The sequence below is a fragment of the Mauremys reevesii genome, linkage group 9, assembly GCF_016161935.1.
Source record: "Mauremys reevesii isolate NIE-2019 linkage group 9, ASM1616193v1, whole genome shotgun sequence".
NCBI classification, from domain to species: Eukaryota; Metazoa; Chordata; order Testudines; family Geoemydidae; genus Mauremys; species Mauremys reevesii.
This window is the reverse complement of record NC_052631.1, coordinates 40,965,065-40,982,880: the sequence shown is the minus strand read 5'-3', so window position 1 is coordinate 40,982,880 and position 17,816 is coordinate 40,965,065. Positions and strand designations below refer to the sequence as shown.

The following is a 17,816-nucleotide window of genomic DNA, read 5'->3' as shown; positions in this document are numbered from 1 at the left end:
TTCGTTCTCAGTGACCCAGAATTAGTAAAGTTTGACTACATTTATTTCAGAAGCATTTTGGCTGTAGAGCAGTGAAATCCTTAGAGACTGAACTCCAGGTCTCCAGCTACTTTCTATGGGAGTTGGGGTTTTTTCTTAAATCACTGGAGATGGGAAATGATGTGAACTCTAGCTCACCCAAAGATTACACTAACACTACTGTAATCCTTGCTTTGACAATAAGCTACCACCCCTTTTACCCAGTGGTCCATACCAGCTAGTCAAAAGAGAACCTGTGCTAAATAACATTCTCTGTAAGAACCAACTCCAGGATGTTGGTTACTGTGTCAGTGAAAATAACATGTACATTTTAGTTACTTTTTCTTTTTCTGCATCTGATGAGTCCACAGGCTCTGCCACAAACAAGTTTCTGTAAGTATGACATTATTACAGATACAAGTGTCACTCACCAGCCAGCACAACCCAGAATGGCATAGCAGGGTCTTCTTTTCCAGAACACCCTGCAAACAGTTGCTGCAGCGGTGTACTACTTCTTGTGATTCAGTCCTCCAGCTAGTTTACGTACAGTCCCACCCCTTCAAGGGTAACAGAGTCCTACGGAACAAGAATCCACCAGTCTCACATTAAGTCTTCAGCCTGAGCCTAGACCTGCAAAAGGATCTTTGGGCTACCTTCCTCGGGGCACTTGTGGGGGAACCCAAACCCTTCCTTTACTCTAGCTTTCAGCCCAGGGACCCTGTAGCAAGCAGCTAAGATCTGTCTAATCAAGCCCTCTGGGGCTACCTCTTTAGTCTGTCTCTAGGTTTTTCCCATAGCCCCGTCCCAGGTTCATATCTCCATAGATCCCAGAGGAAAAACAGACTAGTAACAGAGAACAAAGTAAGCATAAAAGTCCTGTACCAGGCCTATCTACCAGTCCCCAACCCCCAGAAGATCCTGGAATCTAAAAGCAGTTAGAAAGATCCTGGCCCCAGCCAGGCTTTCTTTCAGGTAGTTTCTGGATGGCTACTGAGACCTAGCTAGGCTTTCTTTCGAGTGGAACCACACAAAAGGTTCTAAACCAACCTTTTCTAAACCAACCATCACTGTACAGAGCTTTCCTGCTTTCAGTCCCCTCTTTCCAGGCTTATAATCTCTCACAGGTTATAGCAGAGCAGATCTGATTGAGCCCACACTTTCTCATTAACCCCTTTCTGGGTAGTGCCCACAATCCCCCCAAGGGATTGGGGGCTTTTTGTGTGTTTTCAGAAAATATATTTTACAAACTTACTTTTGATACTAGTTTATATAGAAGACCCAGCTCCCAAAACTGCAGAGAGAAGCAGGGGGAGAAACAACCAGCAGTGATCAGCCTAATGACTGACCATAGCTGACAGAAGTAAACTACTGCTTAGAGCGGGTTGAAAATTTTCTGACAAAACATTTTTCCATTGGACAACATCAATTCATCAAAATGAAAACACTCCATGGGAATGTGTCTGTTTGATAAAAAAAAATTTATAATAAAGTTTAAAAAATAAGAGTTGCAATAAGAGTTGACTGTCTCGAAAGGGCATGTTTTGATTTTTTCATTTCAAAATGGCTTTTCATTTAGAAATCTATGTATTTGTTGTGTCTGAATTATCTGTCTATTGCATTTCAGCCATTGCTCTGACCTGGAATCCACTTTTTTTCCCCCCTCAGGAAACTTCAAAAATTTCGACTGTTTGTTCCAATCCAGAGGTTCCCGCGCCTCCCAAACGCTGCATTTCTAGGGCATCTCTACGCCTGCCTCCGCCCTCCCTAGGCTCCCTATCTGGCTGTAGGAAACTGACCTCTGGCAGTTTCCTATGGCAGACACTGACCCGCCCCCTCTCAGGCTCTTCCCCTCCCGCCATCGCCTTAAAGCCTCGTACCGGCCGTGTGTCCCAGGGACTACACGTCCCAGTGTGCCTAGCGCGCTCACCCGGAAGCCGCTTTGTGGGGGCGTGGCGGACTGAGTAGCGCACCGGCATGGCGGGTCTCGGAGCGCTCTGGTGGCGGAACCTGTGGCGCCGCGCGGCAGCTCCCCTCGCGCTGCAGCGCCCAGGGCGAGCCCTGTTGTGGAGCCGCGGGTACGGCCAGGACGCGGGCTCGGAGGCCGGTAGGTTCCCGGGCGCGCCGCGAGCCCCTGGCCTGAGGGAGGGACACGGAGCGAGGCGGGAAGCGAGCGGGTGGGTGTGGTGGCGCAGCCCCGCGTCCTGCACCGGGGTGAGGGCTGCGAGCCGTGCTACGAGCCGGACCTCGCCTCCGTCCGCGTCCGCTTGGGCCCTTAGACCTCGGGCAACAGCCAAGTCCCTGACCGCTGCGCGCCCGCTCCCCGTCCAGGGTGGGAAAGCCCTGGCTCGCTAGTGCAGGCTGACTGGAAAGCCGTGGAGAGCCTGCAGTGACAGAGCTGTGCCACCCGGTCGAGGGTGCTGGAACAATTTGTGTAGTGGGGGTGCTGAGAGCCACTGAACCAAACTAAACCCTATACATGATGGAAACCACTTCATGCCCCGGGGGTGTGGCAGTACTAGTTCCAGCGCCTATGCACCCCTTCCTCTTCTGAATGCTTGGAGATCTCGGGTGGGAAATGCTCCAAAGTGATTCTTTCCTGAGCACTGCCTAACTTGCGAACAGTCAGTATGTTTTGGAGTTTTACCCTCTAGACTAATGCCTTGAATTTTGAAAGTATTGAAGGAACTTCTCACTTGCACACTTCACTTCTTGATCTGTTTCATTCTTGGCTGGCATATGCCTAAACTACACAGGTCTGGTATTCAGACCTTTGAGTCTATTGGATGTTAGTCTAAGCAAAAGAAAATAATCTAATTTTTATCAATCTCTTTCAGACAAAAAAGAGTCAGATGTCACAAAGCTTTGTTTTATGGATGAACTGGTTCAGAGTTTACTCTCTAAGATGACAGGGTTGGATTTACAGAAGGTTTTTAGACCCATTAAACAGGAGCTCAAGCCACCCACTTACAAGTTAATGACAGAAAAACAACTAGCAGAGGTATGCCATTTTTAAAAAAAAGATATATTTGTTTAATCAAAAGGTTTACAACAGCTAAAGCTCTTGTATACTTTAACAAACACAGCTGTCATACTGACAGACCTATATTAAACATTACCTAAAATATATTTGAAATTCTGTCCACTACTACACTATTCCATCCCATTTTATAAATAATATATATTTTACTGGTACTCTAAGTTATGGTCTATTTCTTTGATTACTTTCTTCTGTGTGGGGAGTTGAATGTCAGTAGGCATACACTTTTCACAAGATTAATGGGAAATGTTACCAGAAAAAACACAATTTTAAAACATATTTTTAATCTGTTTAATGTCTCTAAAATTCAGTACCAAATCTAAGCAAACAGTGTGAGTCAAACTCCTAATTTCTTTGTTCTTACCAGTTATGTCCTTAGCAGTCTGTCTTTGTTTAGTAAAAGGCTGTAGTAGGTTGATGACTTCACAATCATTAAGGCCTGTGCAAAAGTTGAGATTCAGCATAACTGCAGGGTGAAATACATTTTTTTTAAAAGGAAAATGAAACCTATAGTAAACTAACAGAAAAAAGGCACGGCAACTTGGGCACAGATATATTGTAGAACCAAAAATGCTTTTAACGCTTTTAATTGACAAGATTTCAATGTAGTGATGTCCTTTTAAGTATCTCAGAAGATATTTTGCCTTGAAGTCTCTCTCTCTCCTTTTCTCTTTGGTTTATTACATATGGAAGGAAGTAAACTGCATATAGTTCTGTCCCTCTAGAATGATGATTTTTTAAATTAAACATCTTTTTTTTTCTTTGATGCTCTGTGTGTGTGTGTTCTATGTATGTTTGTTTCATGTCCAAACTACCTAAAATCCTGGAAGTTTTTTGTCCACTGTGTCTTCTCTGTTGCCTGGCTGAACCTCTGGATGGTTGAGATTCCTAACTTAAGTCAGTTTTGCTACTACCACAATCCTGGGTCTCTCCTAAGCGTGTGGTGATGTTATAATGCAGCTTGGTTAGAAATTTATCTAGGGACTTAGCAGAACTAAATTAGGTGACTTCAACACCTTCCTTATTCTCTTTGAATCTATTGTCCACCTTTCCCAATTTCTGGTCTTCTGTCAGGAGAAGCGCTCAAGAGTCTGACAAAGCAGTGTTTTTAAGTCAGGTGGTATATTATTTATTTAAGAATTGCCTGCATAGTATTTTAGCCAGCCTGTGTCTCTCTCCGGAATACATTTCAGTGTAGTAAAAGTTGAGGGAAATTTATTTTTTAAACATGTTCTTCCCGGTGCTGAATGACTCTCCAACACAGTGTGATATTTCATTGTAAAGTTACTGCATTTTCTTTTTTAGGCCACAAGAAAAGCCATTGAGGAAGCTAAAGAACTATTAAAAATGCCTCCTGTTCTGAGTGAGCGAGAGCCAATTGATGATGTGTTAGCAGAAGACAGGATCCTGGAAGGAACTGAAACTGTCAAATACGTGTTTACTGATATAACTTACAGCACTCCACATCGTGTGAGTAACTTACTAGTATATTCTGCAAAAGAGCTTCTTGACTATTTACTTTATTTTTACTTGTAACTTCAAAGGAACAGTCTTGGGTTTCAATAAAATGTTATCGCAGTTCAACCTCAGGTAAGTACAGTATAAAATTACAAGGAAACATTTATTGCTGACAGAACTAAAAATTATGTTCTGATGCTGTAATACAGGAATTTCTCTTGAAAGGAAAGGAGGGGAGTGAGATCTCATTTTTGGGTGTTCAGAAGAAAGCCAGATATTTGCAATTATTCAGTAAGTGTTCAGTGAATTTCCTTGTAGCTAGTTTTTTCCATCTCTAGAACATGACTAACAAGCATAAATATGAATGACATTGGACAAGTTTACAGTTGTGAACAGGAAAGCCTTTTTCTAGCATTTCTGCTTATCCTGAGCTGCTGTGCAGGAGGATTTTTCCCAGCCAGATTTCCCCCACCTCACCTCTGAATACTAAGGGAAAAATTAAAAAAAATATGGTGATAAAATGTGCAAAAAAAAAAAAAAAAAGAAATTTCCCCCTTGATTTCAGGAGCGTTTCATTGTAGTTAGAGAACCAAGTGGTGTGTTACGTAAGGCTACCTGGGAAGAACGGGACAGGATGATTCAAGTGTACTTCTCGAGAGAGGGACGCAAACTTGTTCCACCACCAATATTCAAGGATGAAAACCTTAAGGTAATTATGTTTTTGGCTTTGTGGAGATTCATCACTAGTGCTGCTCTTCTGGTATAGTGTGATACTGAAATGAAAGTTTAAAACTGTGTTGCAAAGGCCTGTTTTTTGTACCAGTTCAGTGATACTGGTTTAGAAACCTGTAGCGTGCATGCGGTTAGTCTTGTATAAAGATACTTATCAGCATAGCTCACTTTCATAAATTTACAGGTCTGGTAGTCAGGAACAAACAAATTTTGTGCAGATGAATCAGATGGAATGAGTTGTCTGTTACAGGTCCACAGTTAACTACTGTGTGTACTGATAAGACTACATGCCTGACCTGAAGCTGAAAATGCAATGTGGCTTCTGGCAAATAAATTGTTTTTCTTTACTTTCATATATTTCGTTTAATTACTGCAGTAAGGAATCTAAGGGCAATTATTGCACTCAGGTGGCTTGTCATTCTTGGCCTTGTACCTTGTTGACATTTCCTGAGAGGTATCATTATCTAAAATAGAAACGTACTGGCTGTTTAATTTCTTCATTTTAGAATAAGGGGTAATATAAAATTTATTCCTGAATTACAACTATTATTTTAGACTGTGTTTCGTGAGGACCGTCATGAAGATGTACTTAACCTGTGTATTGCACAGTTTGAGCCAGATTCAGCTAACTATATCAGAGTAAGTCCATTTTATTATTTCTAATAGGAAGGTTAATGCCAATGACAACTTGTAGGTTTTCATTTGTATGAGAGTATGAATTCTCTGTGGACCATAGCTATTGAAAAATCATATTGCCTTTTAATAGCTGCATAGATTAAAAAGAAATGCAGCTGGAAATTTAGTGAAAATGTATGTAAGGCTCTTTTAATATGTGTTTTTTCTATGAGACCAGCATGTTATGAAAACAAAAAAAATCACTGACCAATTGTATCTAACTCTGATTCTATATTTTTCACTTCATAAATTATCTATGCAACTGTTCCTTTTGTAACATTGCTATACAAGATGTTTACCATTTCAAAACAAATTCAGCTTTAGTGAACACAAAATTGTATAATATGTACAAAATTCTGGTAAGTTAAGGGACACTACCAACTTGATATCTAATGAATGTAATTTGTTAAAAATGGCTTCAGATACTACACTTACCCCAGCTATAGGCTCTTTGTCAATATTTTTCTCTCCATTGTGGCTATGTGAAAGACCCACACAAACAGATTATGTACAGTGTTGTCAATTACACAAATTAAGCAAACTAAAAATCTCTTTAGTGATAACACACAAATTTTCTGGGAAAGTATAAATTAGTGTCACTTAACCATAGTGAGCAATGAACCAGCAAAAATATAAGCTTTGAAATATGAATGTTTTTAATTTTATACATTAAGAAATATTTTCTTGCATACGGTTAGGCATGTGTGTAATTTTACTTGTATAGATAGTCCCATTGACTTCAGTAAGACTACTCAAATGAGTAGAGTTATCTTATGTTTACAAAATTTGACTAGAGCAGACACAAATTGACCTTAAGATTCCAAGTGAAAAAAGTAAATGGTACTTTTGTTAGTACTAACTACTTGAAATTATTTAGGGATACAAGCTAAGATTGATAAAGATTAATTCCTAACTTTAAGCCATGCCGGTGGCCTGATCTTCAAAATTGCCAAGTGCTCAGTAACTCCCAGTTGGAATAAAGAAGAATTTAATGTCCTACCTATCCATTTTGTTTAACTCTTGGAACCTGTATTCTTAATTCAAGTGCACAATGTAGTTGTAAAACTTCTTAATTGAAAACGTATGAAAACATAGTTCCATATTTAGCAGAGTGTTTCCCTTCTTAAATTTTTCTTAATAGCCTTTCCTATACTCTACCATAAAATCAGTTATTTTGAGCCTGATTGACACCCTTACTTATGCTGAATAGCATCTTATTACAGTAGTTCCTTGAAATCCACGTTAAACCATTCCCATAACCCAAACATTGAAGCTTCCTGCTATGTCAGAACTTGAACGTGAAACTGATTTACAAACCAAAGAGCAATTGTCTGTTTTTATTGTTCAAACTGGGATATAGTGTGAAAAAGCTTAAGTAGATATTGTCGAAAAAGGCAAATTTGACTTCTAAAATTTTTTTTTTCTTCATAAACTGACACATTTTACCTCACAGCATCTATTGAAGCTTTGAGGTCTGAGACTGCAGGTGCTCTGCTGGTTCCTTGCATGGATATATGACAAGCATACATCTTCTGCTTCCTTCCTGCTTTCTTTTTTCCTCCTCAAAGCTTATCATGTAGATCCTGTCACTTGAGCATAGCTAAGGAGTAGACTGAAGGCTTCAAACTAACATTTTCCCACAATAATGAAAGTGTTAGCTGTGACTGTATTTCCCTCTAATTTACCCCCTAGAATTAGGATATCCCAATGTGATGTGCTGTTGTCTAAAATTAAGATTTTTACATACAATAACCTAGGTTTGACATTGCTTTGAGGCCACCTTTGTGCTGTCAGCACTATTCCAGACCTTTGCAGGTGTTGCAAAGGTAAATCTTTGCAACTCTTCTGGCAGTTTAGCAAGATTTGGAGATTATCAGGATTGTAAACTAAAATCTCATTCTGGGTAGGTTCATCATCAGACATATGAGGACATTGATAAACATGCCAAATATGATCTTCTACGTTCAACAAGACACTTTGGAGGAATGGTGTGGTATCTGGTAAATAGGAAGAAGACAGATGGCTTATTAATCGATATGATCCAGAGAAATTTGTAAGTGCTGTTTTGACTCTAGCTTTGCTTTGTTTCCCTAGGATAAAAACAGTTAAAATCAAATCTGATTTCAAATAGTCATGAAAATACCTATAGCAAAATATTTGTGCTGTGATTTTTGGTTTATGCGAATGGATATACATGCAAAAAAGTTATGGGTTGTATTGAGCAAATACTGACCTGTACCTCTTAGTTCCTGCAGAATTTAACTTAAACTTTTTTTTTTATAACCATTGGCACATTTTAAGTCAGTGGAGAGTTAAGACTCAATCTTAAATTACATGTATATTTTGTAAACTGATCACTTCATGATTAAGTGGGATTTTAGGAATGGCCTTATACTTTAGGAGGACAGGGTGAAAATGAAGTACAGTAACTCCTCGCTTAATGTTGTAGTTATGTTCCTGAAAATGCAACTTTATGCAAAATGTTAAGCAAATCCAATTTCCCCATAAAAATAATGTAAATGGTGGGGGGAGGGGTTAGGTTCCAGGGAAATTTTTTTCACCAAATGACTCAGTATAAAGGGTTAACATGTTGTTAATATAGCCTCAGACTCTACAAGGCAGCACAAATGGAGGGAGGGGAGACAGCATGGCAGACAGACACACACACACCCTGTGTGAGAGAAATGTGCATTGCCCTTTTAAGTGTGCTGACCCCACTCTAAGTACATTTGCCTTTTTAAGTAGATCAGCAAGTTAAGACAGCAGTTGCTGCCAGCAAGCTTCCTCCAGCCTATGGAGATGGGGTAAGCCGGGGGCAGGGGGACACCCTGACATTAGCCCCTCTCTTCCTCCCCTCCCTGCACAGTAAGCAGGAGGCTCCTGGGAGCAGCTCCAAGGTAGGACAGGAGCAGCACATGTTATGGCAGTGGTGGGGAGGGACAGCTGAACTGCCAGCAGTTGATAGGCTGCTGGGCGGCTGCCGGTCCCCTGGATCCAAGCCCCTACCAGCTAGCTCCAACAGGCTGCTCTTTCTGCAAGCAGTGGACAAAGCAGCTGGCCGCCAAAGGTTATAAGGGAGCATGTTTGCTCATTGATCAGCAATGAAATTACAGTAACCAGGATGACTTTAAGTGAGGAGTTATTGTCTCATTAGTCCTTATTGTATACATACTCAAATTGGGGAAATTACTGACTTTTTGGGCAGTTGGTGGTTTTTGCCCTGGAGTTTCCAGGGCCTTAGTGAGGTACTTTACTTGTGTAAGAGCACCTGCACTAAACATGTCTCATCCCAGCCACTTTCTTGAACACCAGAAAAAAAAATTATTCCAGCAGAGCAGTTTCAGCTACCACTAGCTGAGACTACCATATGGGTTTTAAGTAGCTAATAATACACTTTTTAAATTTACAAATCAATCTTTAAAAGCTCCAAACCAATCTTGATGGAAATGTTGTTGGTGCAAGACCAGGGATAGCTGATACATGTTCTTAAATAGATGACACATCATGACTGATACTCTCCAGTTCCCACTGTTTCACTTGTCCATTAAAATCAAATATGTTTTGTACCCTATAAAATCCTAGTTTTAAATGGGATTCTTGTGATAGTGGCTACCACGTTGACTGAAATTCATCTCGGGGAAAAATGACTTTTTTTTTTAATTCAGTAGTGAGGGGCTTAAAATCAGTTATGTAGGACTGGAAAATATTTAAAGGGAATCTATTTGAAGAACTCCAGTTACTAAAAAACTGTCTTCGCTTTCTGCTTTTCTGTGAGGTGATTAGTCCTAAATGTACATAACATGATTCTCATTTGCTTTTGAGTTAAATTTTGGGAGATGTGAGTCAATGTTATTTTTAGTAGGGAAACTAACAGATCAGAGAGCTCTGGAAACTGGCTGGATTGTTCGCCAATCCTGGAGTGTAAAATTGCTAAGATAAATATTCCCCCTTTTTGGCAGAATAGAGCCATTGTGTATTTTGAAACATGCTAGGGAGGGACTAATAGCACAAGCCTTAAACAAGACATAGCATAGGTCAGCTTCTCTGCACTGTCAGCATCCCTTAGCATTCTTATTCTGCATATAACAATGTGACACTACTGATATAGAAGCTCACTTAGACTGTGGAGATGTATGCAAATTTTTGTTTGGATCTTAGTTATGGGCTGGTGTACCTGCATACTTTCACACACTTGTACTAACAAAATGCTAGGGTATTTCAAAAAAGAACTGAGAACTGAGTCTTAACTTGTTTTTAGAATAGATGATGCTACATGCTTAATCAACCTCTATCATATGCTCCATCCTGACTGTCAATCAGCAAAAGAAGCGAAAGAAGAGGAAGTTTATGGAGTAGATTTAATCAAGGTATAGTACACTTTTCTGCTTTGGATATAATAATGGAAAGATGAGGTTCACATTGATACCTGCTTTCTTTATAGCTAACCACAAAGCCTCTCGGTTCTTTAAGGAACTCTAACTATCAAATATGAGTGTATAAACATTTAGCAGGTATGTATAAGAAATCACTACACCAGACTTACGACTTACTTTGTTAAAATTGTTATGCTGAGATGCCACCAGGAATAGTCATTCTGTACATCAGAAATTGTACAATAAATTCTTCTGTACCGTCATTTTAATAGCTGTTGTCTTTAACAGGTGTTCATGAAAACAGAATCAAAGAAGGTAGGATATATAGAGCTGGCTCTTCAGGCTTATCAAGAAACACTGGCTAGTTCAGCAGCTTTGTGAAATAAAAAGGGCTTATTTAATCAAGTGTTAACGTTCAAGCATTCCATCATGTTAACATCTGAGAAGTACAAAATGTTAATGCTGTATAGAACTCTAAAATAAACACAAGTGACTAAGGTATGTGGTTCGGACTCTTCATAAAATAGCAAACTGTAGCTACCAAGGAATCAGTAGGGTAATACAAATTAGTTCCTTTACAAGAATTCTGCAACTAGAAAATGTCACTCTTGCTAAACAGGTCAGTACTAAAACAGTTTGTTTTTACACTTGAAAAACTGGCCTTTAGAGAAGCACCAGACCACAACTGGAAGAGGTGAATGCAGTCACTAAGTATGAGAGAAGATGACTACTATGCAATGCCTTGATATAATTGAAAAGGGACACTTCTGCATGCAACTTCGTGTTAAACTTGTGTTCAAGTTAATTTATTTCAAGACAAGATGAGCACTAGTACAGCAGTTTTAATTCTTTGCACAGGTTAGTTTAAAGAGTGGGGTGGTAGATGACTGACTTGAATTAGGTGTCAGCCCCTTATGTCTAAGTCTTAATGCAGTGAAGCTACATGTGACCTCTGTAAGTTGACAAAGTTTATTCAACTAAACCTTCAGAGGCAGTTGACTGGCTGTGGTTAGACTATTAAGTCACTTAGGGCAGCTGGGGTAACTAATCCAGTTTTACCAAATATCTGTCACTTTAGAAAGTGTGCTACTGCTGTCTAACACCATAGGTGCCCATCTGAAGATACAGGTCCTAAATTTTAGGAGTATTTGTGCTGTAGTTATAGATGATCAGGTCCCCTGAAAAAGTAGCATGTTGCACTGCTACTGCAAGACAAGGAAATGGTATCCTGGCTTTCTTGCCTTTCACTCCACTCAGACTGTAGGTCACAGTTGCATTACTACCTCAATATAATGTTCACTATAAGCATTCTTCCCTAGAATGGGGGTAAGCAAGAATACAAGTGGAATTCTTAAGTGTCTCTTTAAAACACTTTATTTTGAGTTTCTCTTGATAAATGTGACACAGCTTAGGGAGAGCTGCTTAGTTGCTACACTAAATGAATTTCAAAATGTTGCAATCTGAAAATTCTCTGTTGTGCAACTGATAGGCATGCTATACCTATGTTGTCCAGCTTCAGCATAAAAATCAAGCTAGTTTCCAATCGCTGTAGTCCATATAAATGTAATTCCTCTCAGTGTAACAATTATGAATGAAAGGATTTGGTCACAAATAAAAATCAAGTTCAGTCATCCAAGATCTCTTCATCCAGATTGATATCTGTAGTATCAATATCCTCCAGATCCAAGTTATCCAAATCATCATCCAAGTCTAGTAGTGCCTAAGAGAAGGAAAGCATTTAGGGTTAGGTGCCAGGAAGAAACAACTATAGTAGAATTTCTATGTTGTAAATCCTTTAGTAGGTTATGTTTGCAAACAAACTTTGATGCAGCTCTTTACACCTAGCTATAAACTACTGCTGCAATTTAAAACTACAAATAGAAACTGCTTTGCTACTTGGAGTAGATACCTTCTGTTAAACATACTCCACTACTGCATGTGCAGCTATTTCATATGGAACTGGCCTCTGGTCATATAAATAAGCAAAGGCCAGCTGCTGGACTAAGTGGGACCTAGTTTTGACTGAGGATATACACCCCTTTCCTAGCTGGGTATTTTGCAAACTTCAACACTTACTAGTGCTAAGTTACTATCCTCACAAAATAAAGTGAAACTTTACAGTACAGTAGTCCAGATATGCTAATCTATGTATCACCTTTTCACCTTGGAGATTATAAAATATCAATTTGTAAGTTTCAGATTAGCTTTCCTTCCCATCTCAGAGCTATACTTTTGAAACTGAAGTATACCTTTTCATCTTTTGTCATTGGAAGAGGATCAGAGTTTCCTGGAACTGGAGGAGCCACTACTGGTTTAGGAGATGGGACTAGTTCTTCCTCTTCAGATTCCTTATGAGATGAAAATGAGATTTCATAGTCACAAGTCTTTTTATATTTATTTAAAGCTCTGCCTAAAAGTCTAAATTCAAGATGCTAGCAAATCATACTTTCTTGCAAGGGTTTGTTTTTTCCACTTAAAGTCTAAGGTTTCCCTAAGTAGCTTTTGAACAGCACTTTCCAGTTGCTGACATTTGATTTTAGGTTTCTCTTGTTACAGTGGAAGTCACTTACAACTGAGACCACAAAATAATGCAGCTTCTTACATAACAGCAGCATGGAAGCTTCTCATATTTTCAATTTAAGAAATTCAGTTCACTTTGGAATTTTCTTCTCAATTTATATTTTCAAAGTGAGTTTTTTAGGGTTTACCATGGTAAAAGATAAATAGGGCCCTTTTGTTTTTGGTTTTTATTTTTCCTGGGACTTTCAGTGTTTACTACAACAAAAACAGCTGAAAATCAGTGTACAAATCTATTAATTTTTCTAGGTAAACATCAAGATTATTTTGGTGGACAGCAGGATGGAAAAAGTATTCAATAGATTAATGCTCTGAACAGAATTCAATGTGGTTTCCTGCAAAACTGAAATAGAACTCAAAACAATGCCACCTCTGAGTTTAAGAAAACAATACATCTCTATTCAAATAGTTTTATTTGGGGATTAAACAGTTTACTGTTGTAGATGGAGTTATTTGACACTAAAATGGATTATCTTTGAAGTATTAGCTAGCCACTTGAAATGGTGGGCATGAGATTCATCAGTACATTCAGATTCACATGCACTTGTGCCGGTTTGTTTATTATGTGCATCTTCTAGACTAACCCAACCTTACTTCAACAGGCAGCTTTGCCTATACACACATTAATGTATTATCATACATATATTGTGCAATGTATTGTATTTTCCTAATAAAACAAGTTTTTATATCTTTGAATGATATAAAAGTAGGGTGAAAATAAAAAAAACTTTGTAAAACTAGTGATTTTTAAAGTAAAATGAAGGGGCTTAAAGAAAGAATGTGCCATAGGAGCAGGTTCAATTTACTACCTGGGCCTTCTACAGAATGCTTGGAAGGAGAACATTTAATGGTGTAAGTCTGAGGAACACAAAGCAGGACTAGATCAGCATTTTCTTTCTTATTAAGAGTTCAGGGACAGGGTTGGTTGGTTAGTTGTGTGGTTTAAAGCTCTCAAAAGGTAGTACCTGCTTAAAAGGCAGGCCTTCCAATTATTGCAGGAGAAATGGAAACAGATTTCCCCATCGGGCAATTTGGGGCATTTTATAGTAGTACACTGGCTATGAAAGAGGTTAAGTTATCTAGTCATTTGATTTAAAAATGGGGTGTTTTTAATCACTTTAGATCACTTAAGTTTCAGACTGTTGGAAACAGTACCACAAAGGAAGACCTAGCGCTGAGTGATTCATCCTGCTGAAATTTACTAGATATTTGCACTCGTACTCACAGTAACAAGCTATTACTCAGATGTATCAACCATATAAGATGTACCACTAAGAATTTCTCTCAATCTTTCAGAAACCAAAGAACCGTCATTTAGCTCACAATACCAAACTTTGTTTGTTTTTGATGTCATGTACTTATTTTTAGTGCCCCAGTCTGTCAGTAATAGCTTAAGAGGTCAATAAAACTTGTGAAAATATATTTTGATGGAGCAAGAGAAAAGTGACCCGAAGTAGTAACAAAAGCAAACTAGAACAATAATTTGTCCATTAAAGGTGGGTGTAGTGTCCCCAGAGCAACTGCTATAGTGCACAATACCAAATCCTCCTCATCCTGGAACTTTATTATACAGTTGTATCACTGACCTGGGATACTACTACTCCTGAAGGTTTGAAACCTTTTGCTTCTTCCAGTAAATTTCTTTCTTCATTTGGCTAACAAAACAGCAGAGAGAAAAATACTCTTACATGAAAGATCTAGCAGTAAAAAATTAAAATCAGAGCTCCACGTATGGAATCATTTATGTAAATGAAAACAAAATATTTTATTTACAGTGACAAGTGGGTATTCCTTAGCGGGCCGCAAGTCAGTATGAGTTTCCTTTACATAGTCTTCAACAACAAAAGCTTCTTTTAATCCAGGGAAGAGGTTTTCATACTCTGTGGGATCAGCCAGAGACTCTGCAGCTTTCTGATTGACTTTAGAAAGATTCTCTCGCCACATTTTTACAACCCTGTTAAACGAATAGATATGCTGTAAGCAAAAGTTTTTAAAGGAACCTATTTCTACTTTAAATACATTAAAAAGTTACCTTGAAACTTGGCTTGGCAAATATGTACGTGCTAAGAAGGCAGCTTCTGGCAAACGTCCAGTTTTAATCAAGAGTTCCAAACAACAGTCAACCCTGGAAGGTTAAATATTGAAGTTGTCAATACAGTAATACTATTTTTTCTGTTAAAATACAGAAAAGTATTGCATTTAATTTATACTTTATCATAAAGTTGCTGAAGTAATGAAAACCAAATGTTAAGTCTTTCTGCTCAAACCTGAAGTACCACATTTTATTGTAAAAGATGTAGGATCATCAGTCTTTCTGAAAGGCCACTTGCAGTAACTGTTAGACACCCCAGAGTAAGCAAAATGTAGCATGGAACTTTAATCCTGAATTTCATTTTGAGAAAGTTTTATGGTCAAGTACAATCCTAGTGTATCATCATAACCAAGAGTTCTGCCAGGGATTAATTTGGCATTGATCTAATTTGTGTTTTTAGAAGCAGCAAAGAATCCTGTGGCACCTTATAGACTAACAGATGTTTTGCAGCATGAGCTTTCATGGGTGAATAGCATCCGAAGAAGTGGGTATTCACCCACGAAAGCTCATGCTGCAAAACATCTGTTAGTCTATAAGGTGCCACAGGATTCTTTGCTGCTTCTACAGAACCAGACTAACACGGCTACCCCTCTGATACTTTGTGTTTTTAGTCTCTCGAATATTAGTATTACTTTGAATATAAGTATTCAGAGTTGATAGAACAAAAATAAGGTATCAATCCACTAACCAAAAATTTTATATACATGCTTTATGACCCATTGGAACTTTACAGACTAGAGTGTCTTTAGTATTATTTCAGTTGGTACAGAAGACAAAGCCCAGTTCTACTTGAAGTCAACAGTGGTTTTGCCATTGGCTGCAATGAGAAACATCTTTCCTTTTCTCATTGAAGAGGAATTGGGTGTGATCTAACATCTCTGCACCATGAATTAAGATTTATAATCTTGTTCTGGAGGTACAGGAATTTGAGTGATGTGTTCTGACAAGGCCAAAAATTTCAAATGTCTTCATAATTTTACTAAAACAAAATAGCTCTTTGTAAGACTAAGTTTTAGCAGACAGGAGAATTGTAATGAAATGATATCAAAAAGATTTTTCTTCTAATAAAAGAAATTTCAAAATATCAAGCTTGTCACATTAAAAACTGAGCGCTTTTGAATTTGTTTAAAATAAAGCAATTGAAAGCTCCAGAGCATAGGAAACTGTGTAGAGCCACCAGTCTCTTGCCATTCTTGATTGAGATGATGCCCTTCCCCCTTTCACTATCTTAAACTTTTGAGTAAACAGTTTATATCAAGGTTTCCATCCCTGTATGACAACAAATTTCAATTTTTTTTTAAAGCAAAAGGTGTGTGTGTGGGGGGGGGGTGTCAGTTATCAAACTTCTCCCTAAAATGGAAGTGATAGATCCTCCACTGTACCCAGGCTAGTGAGCACTAATAAGCACGTCCAGTTACATTACATTACAGCAACAACTCCCAATTAGAACGGTCTGTTAGTCACATGATGCTGGCTCTCTTCCATCTCATAAGGGATAGCTAAACAACAGGAAAATATTCTATTTCCACATAAGCAATTGTAGCATACCTGTGGCAGCCATCTGATTAAGAATTTGAGGTGTGGTTCACTTCAGTCTGAGTATTATAAAAATAGTGAACATGAACACAATTCAAGCCTTTGTTGGCTACTTACTTTCCCTGCAAAAAGTAGCTCATAAAAGCTACATTGTTCTTGCCATCTTTTTCTGCTCCCTCTGCTAGCTTGTTCACCATGTTAGCATTTCCTGAAGCAGTGGCCAATAGCAATAAACCTCCATAGTCCTGTGCATGGTGCAGACACTCCTGGGCTAAGCCGAACTGGCATTTACTGATGGCAAGCTCAGCAAGTTGCTTCCACTTCTGTTCTGACTGTAAGAGATTTTCCATATTTAAGTGTTTTAAATTAAAGAACAGCACATTTTTCACATTATGTTTTTTTTTTTTTTTTTAAAGAAAGACTTCTTTGAAAACTGCAGATTAGCAGGAGTATAAGTTCAGTCAAGTTCAGGTCTCCTATCCCAACTTCATTTTTATTAAAAATAACCGTGACAAAATCTTAGCCTTACATATAAGTCACTGTCAAGTCACAGGCAATACAAAAAAAAATTCACAGAAACCTGTGACCTGTCCATGACTTTTACTAAAAATAACTGTGACAAAATAGGGCGTGGGAGGGTCCAGCATCCACCGCTGCAGTGGCTGGGGAGAGGGGCCCCTGCCGCTGTGGCAGGTGGGAGCTATGGGGCAGGAGGCTCCGAGCTGCAGAGTTCCCCAGCCGCCCGTGGCAGCTGAGAGCTCTGGGGTCCCCGCTGGTTGACAGCTCCAGCCCCGCAGCCGAAGCAGAAAATGTCATGCAGATCTCTGGAAGTCACAGATTCCATGACCTCCATAACATAATTGTAGCTTACTTATATGTATTTTCCCCTGCACTCAGGATGTTGGAGTTCAAATATCCTCACAAGATGCCAATATAACAGCTATAGATTAACACGGTTGTAGCATATCAGACTATTTTATACACACAGTTTCAGTGACTTTCATGTGGCAACTAGTAGGCTCTTCCCTTTAGTAAAGGGAGGGAAGCAAGATGAAGGCGGCACATTAGAGTATTGCCAAACCTGGTGTTCAGGAATTTCAAAATATTTGTAATAAAAGCATATTGTAACTTAATTATTATCTATCCAGCCTTAACTTTAAGATGGACACTTAGTTCCTATTACAAAATAACACGACTGACAAGGCAGGTGATAAATCATCTTCTATTGGATCAACGGGAGGGGGCGGGGGGAATAGCTCACTGGTTTGAGCATTGGCCTGCTAAACCCAGGGTTTTGAGTTCAATCTTTGAGGGGGCC

General features: G+C 38.8%; 2 protein-coding genes and 1 long non-coding RNA gene across 5 annotated transcripts in view; 1 reads left to right on the top strand and 2 right to left on the bottom strand.

The window, feature by feature from the left end:
• LOC120371600 overlaps nt 1-1,843 on the bottom strand; it is a 196,359-nt gene extending 194,516 nt beyond the window's left edge. For all 3 annotated transcript variants that reach the window (XR_005584482.1, XR_005584483.1, XR_005584481.1), the window contains exons 1-2: nt 1,656-1,843; nt 450-594 (exon numbers count right to left, since the gene is read on the bottom strand). This is a non-coding gene — a long non-coding RNA (uncharacterized LOC120371600). The remainder of the gene's footprint in view (nt 1-449; nt 595-1,655) is intronic.
• Nucleotides 1,844-1,907: 64 nt separating this feature from the next.
• On the top strand, nt 1,908-10,792 carry MRPS22 (mitochondrial ribosomal protein S22). Its single transcript, XM_039487488.1, has 8 exons — nt 1,908-2,122; nt 2,853-3,016; nt 4,361-4,525; nt 5,079-5,222; nt 5,801-5,884; nt 7,828-7,973; nt 10,179-10,287; nt 10,582-10,792. Exons 1-8 carry the CDS (start codon nt 1,993-1,995, stop codon nt 10,672-10,674), a joined length of 1,035 nt encoding a protein of 344 aa, XP_039343422.1. The 5' UTR covers nt 1,908-1,992; the 3' UTR covers nt 10,675-10,792.
• An 857-nt stretch (nt 10,793-11,649) lies between these two features.
• Nucleotides 11,650-17,816, bottom strand: part of COPB2 (COPI coat complex subunit beta 2) — a 28,019-nt gene continuing 21,852 nt past the window's right edge. The window contains exons 17-22 of the mRNA XM_039487487.1: nt 16,616-16,830; nt 14,903-14,995; nt 14,644-14,824; nt 14,457-14,525; nt 12,543-12,641; nt 11,650-12,013 (exon numbers count right to left, since the gene is read on the bottom strand). Of these exons, the coding sequence (XP_039343421.1) occupies nt 11,918-12,013; nt 12,543-12,641; nt 14,457-14,525; nt 14,644-14,824; nt 14,903-14,995; nt 16,616-16,830 (753 nt within the window). The 3' untranslated portion in view covers nt 11,650-11,917. The remainder of the gene's footprint in view (nt 12,014-12,542; nt 12,642-14,456; nt 14,526-14,643; nt 14,825-14,902; nt 14,996-16,615; nt 16,831-17,816) is intronic.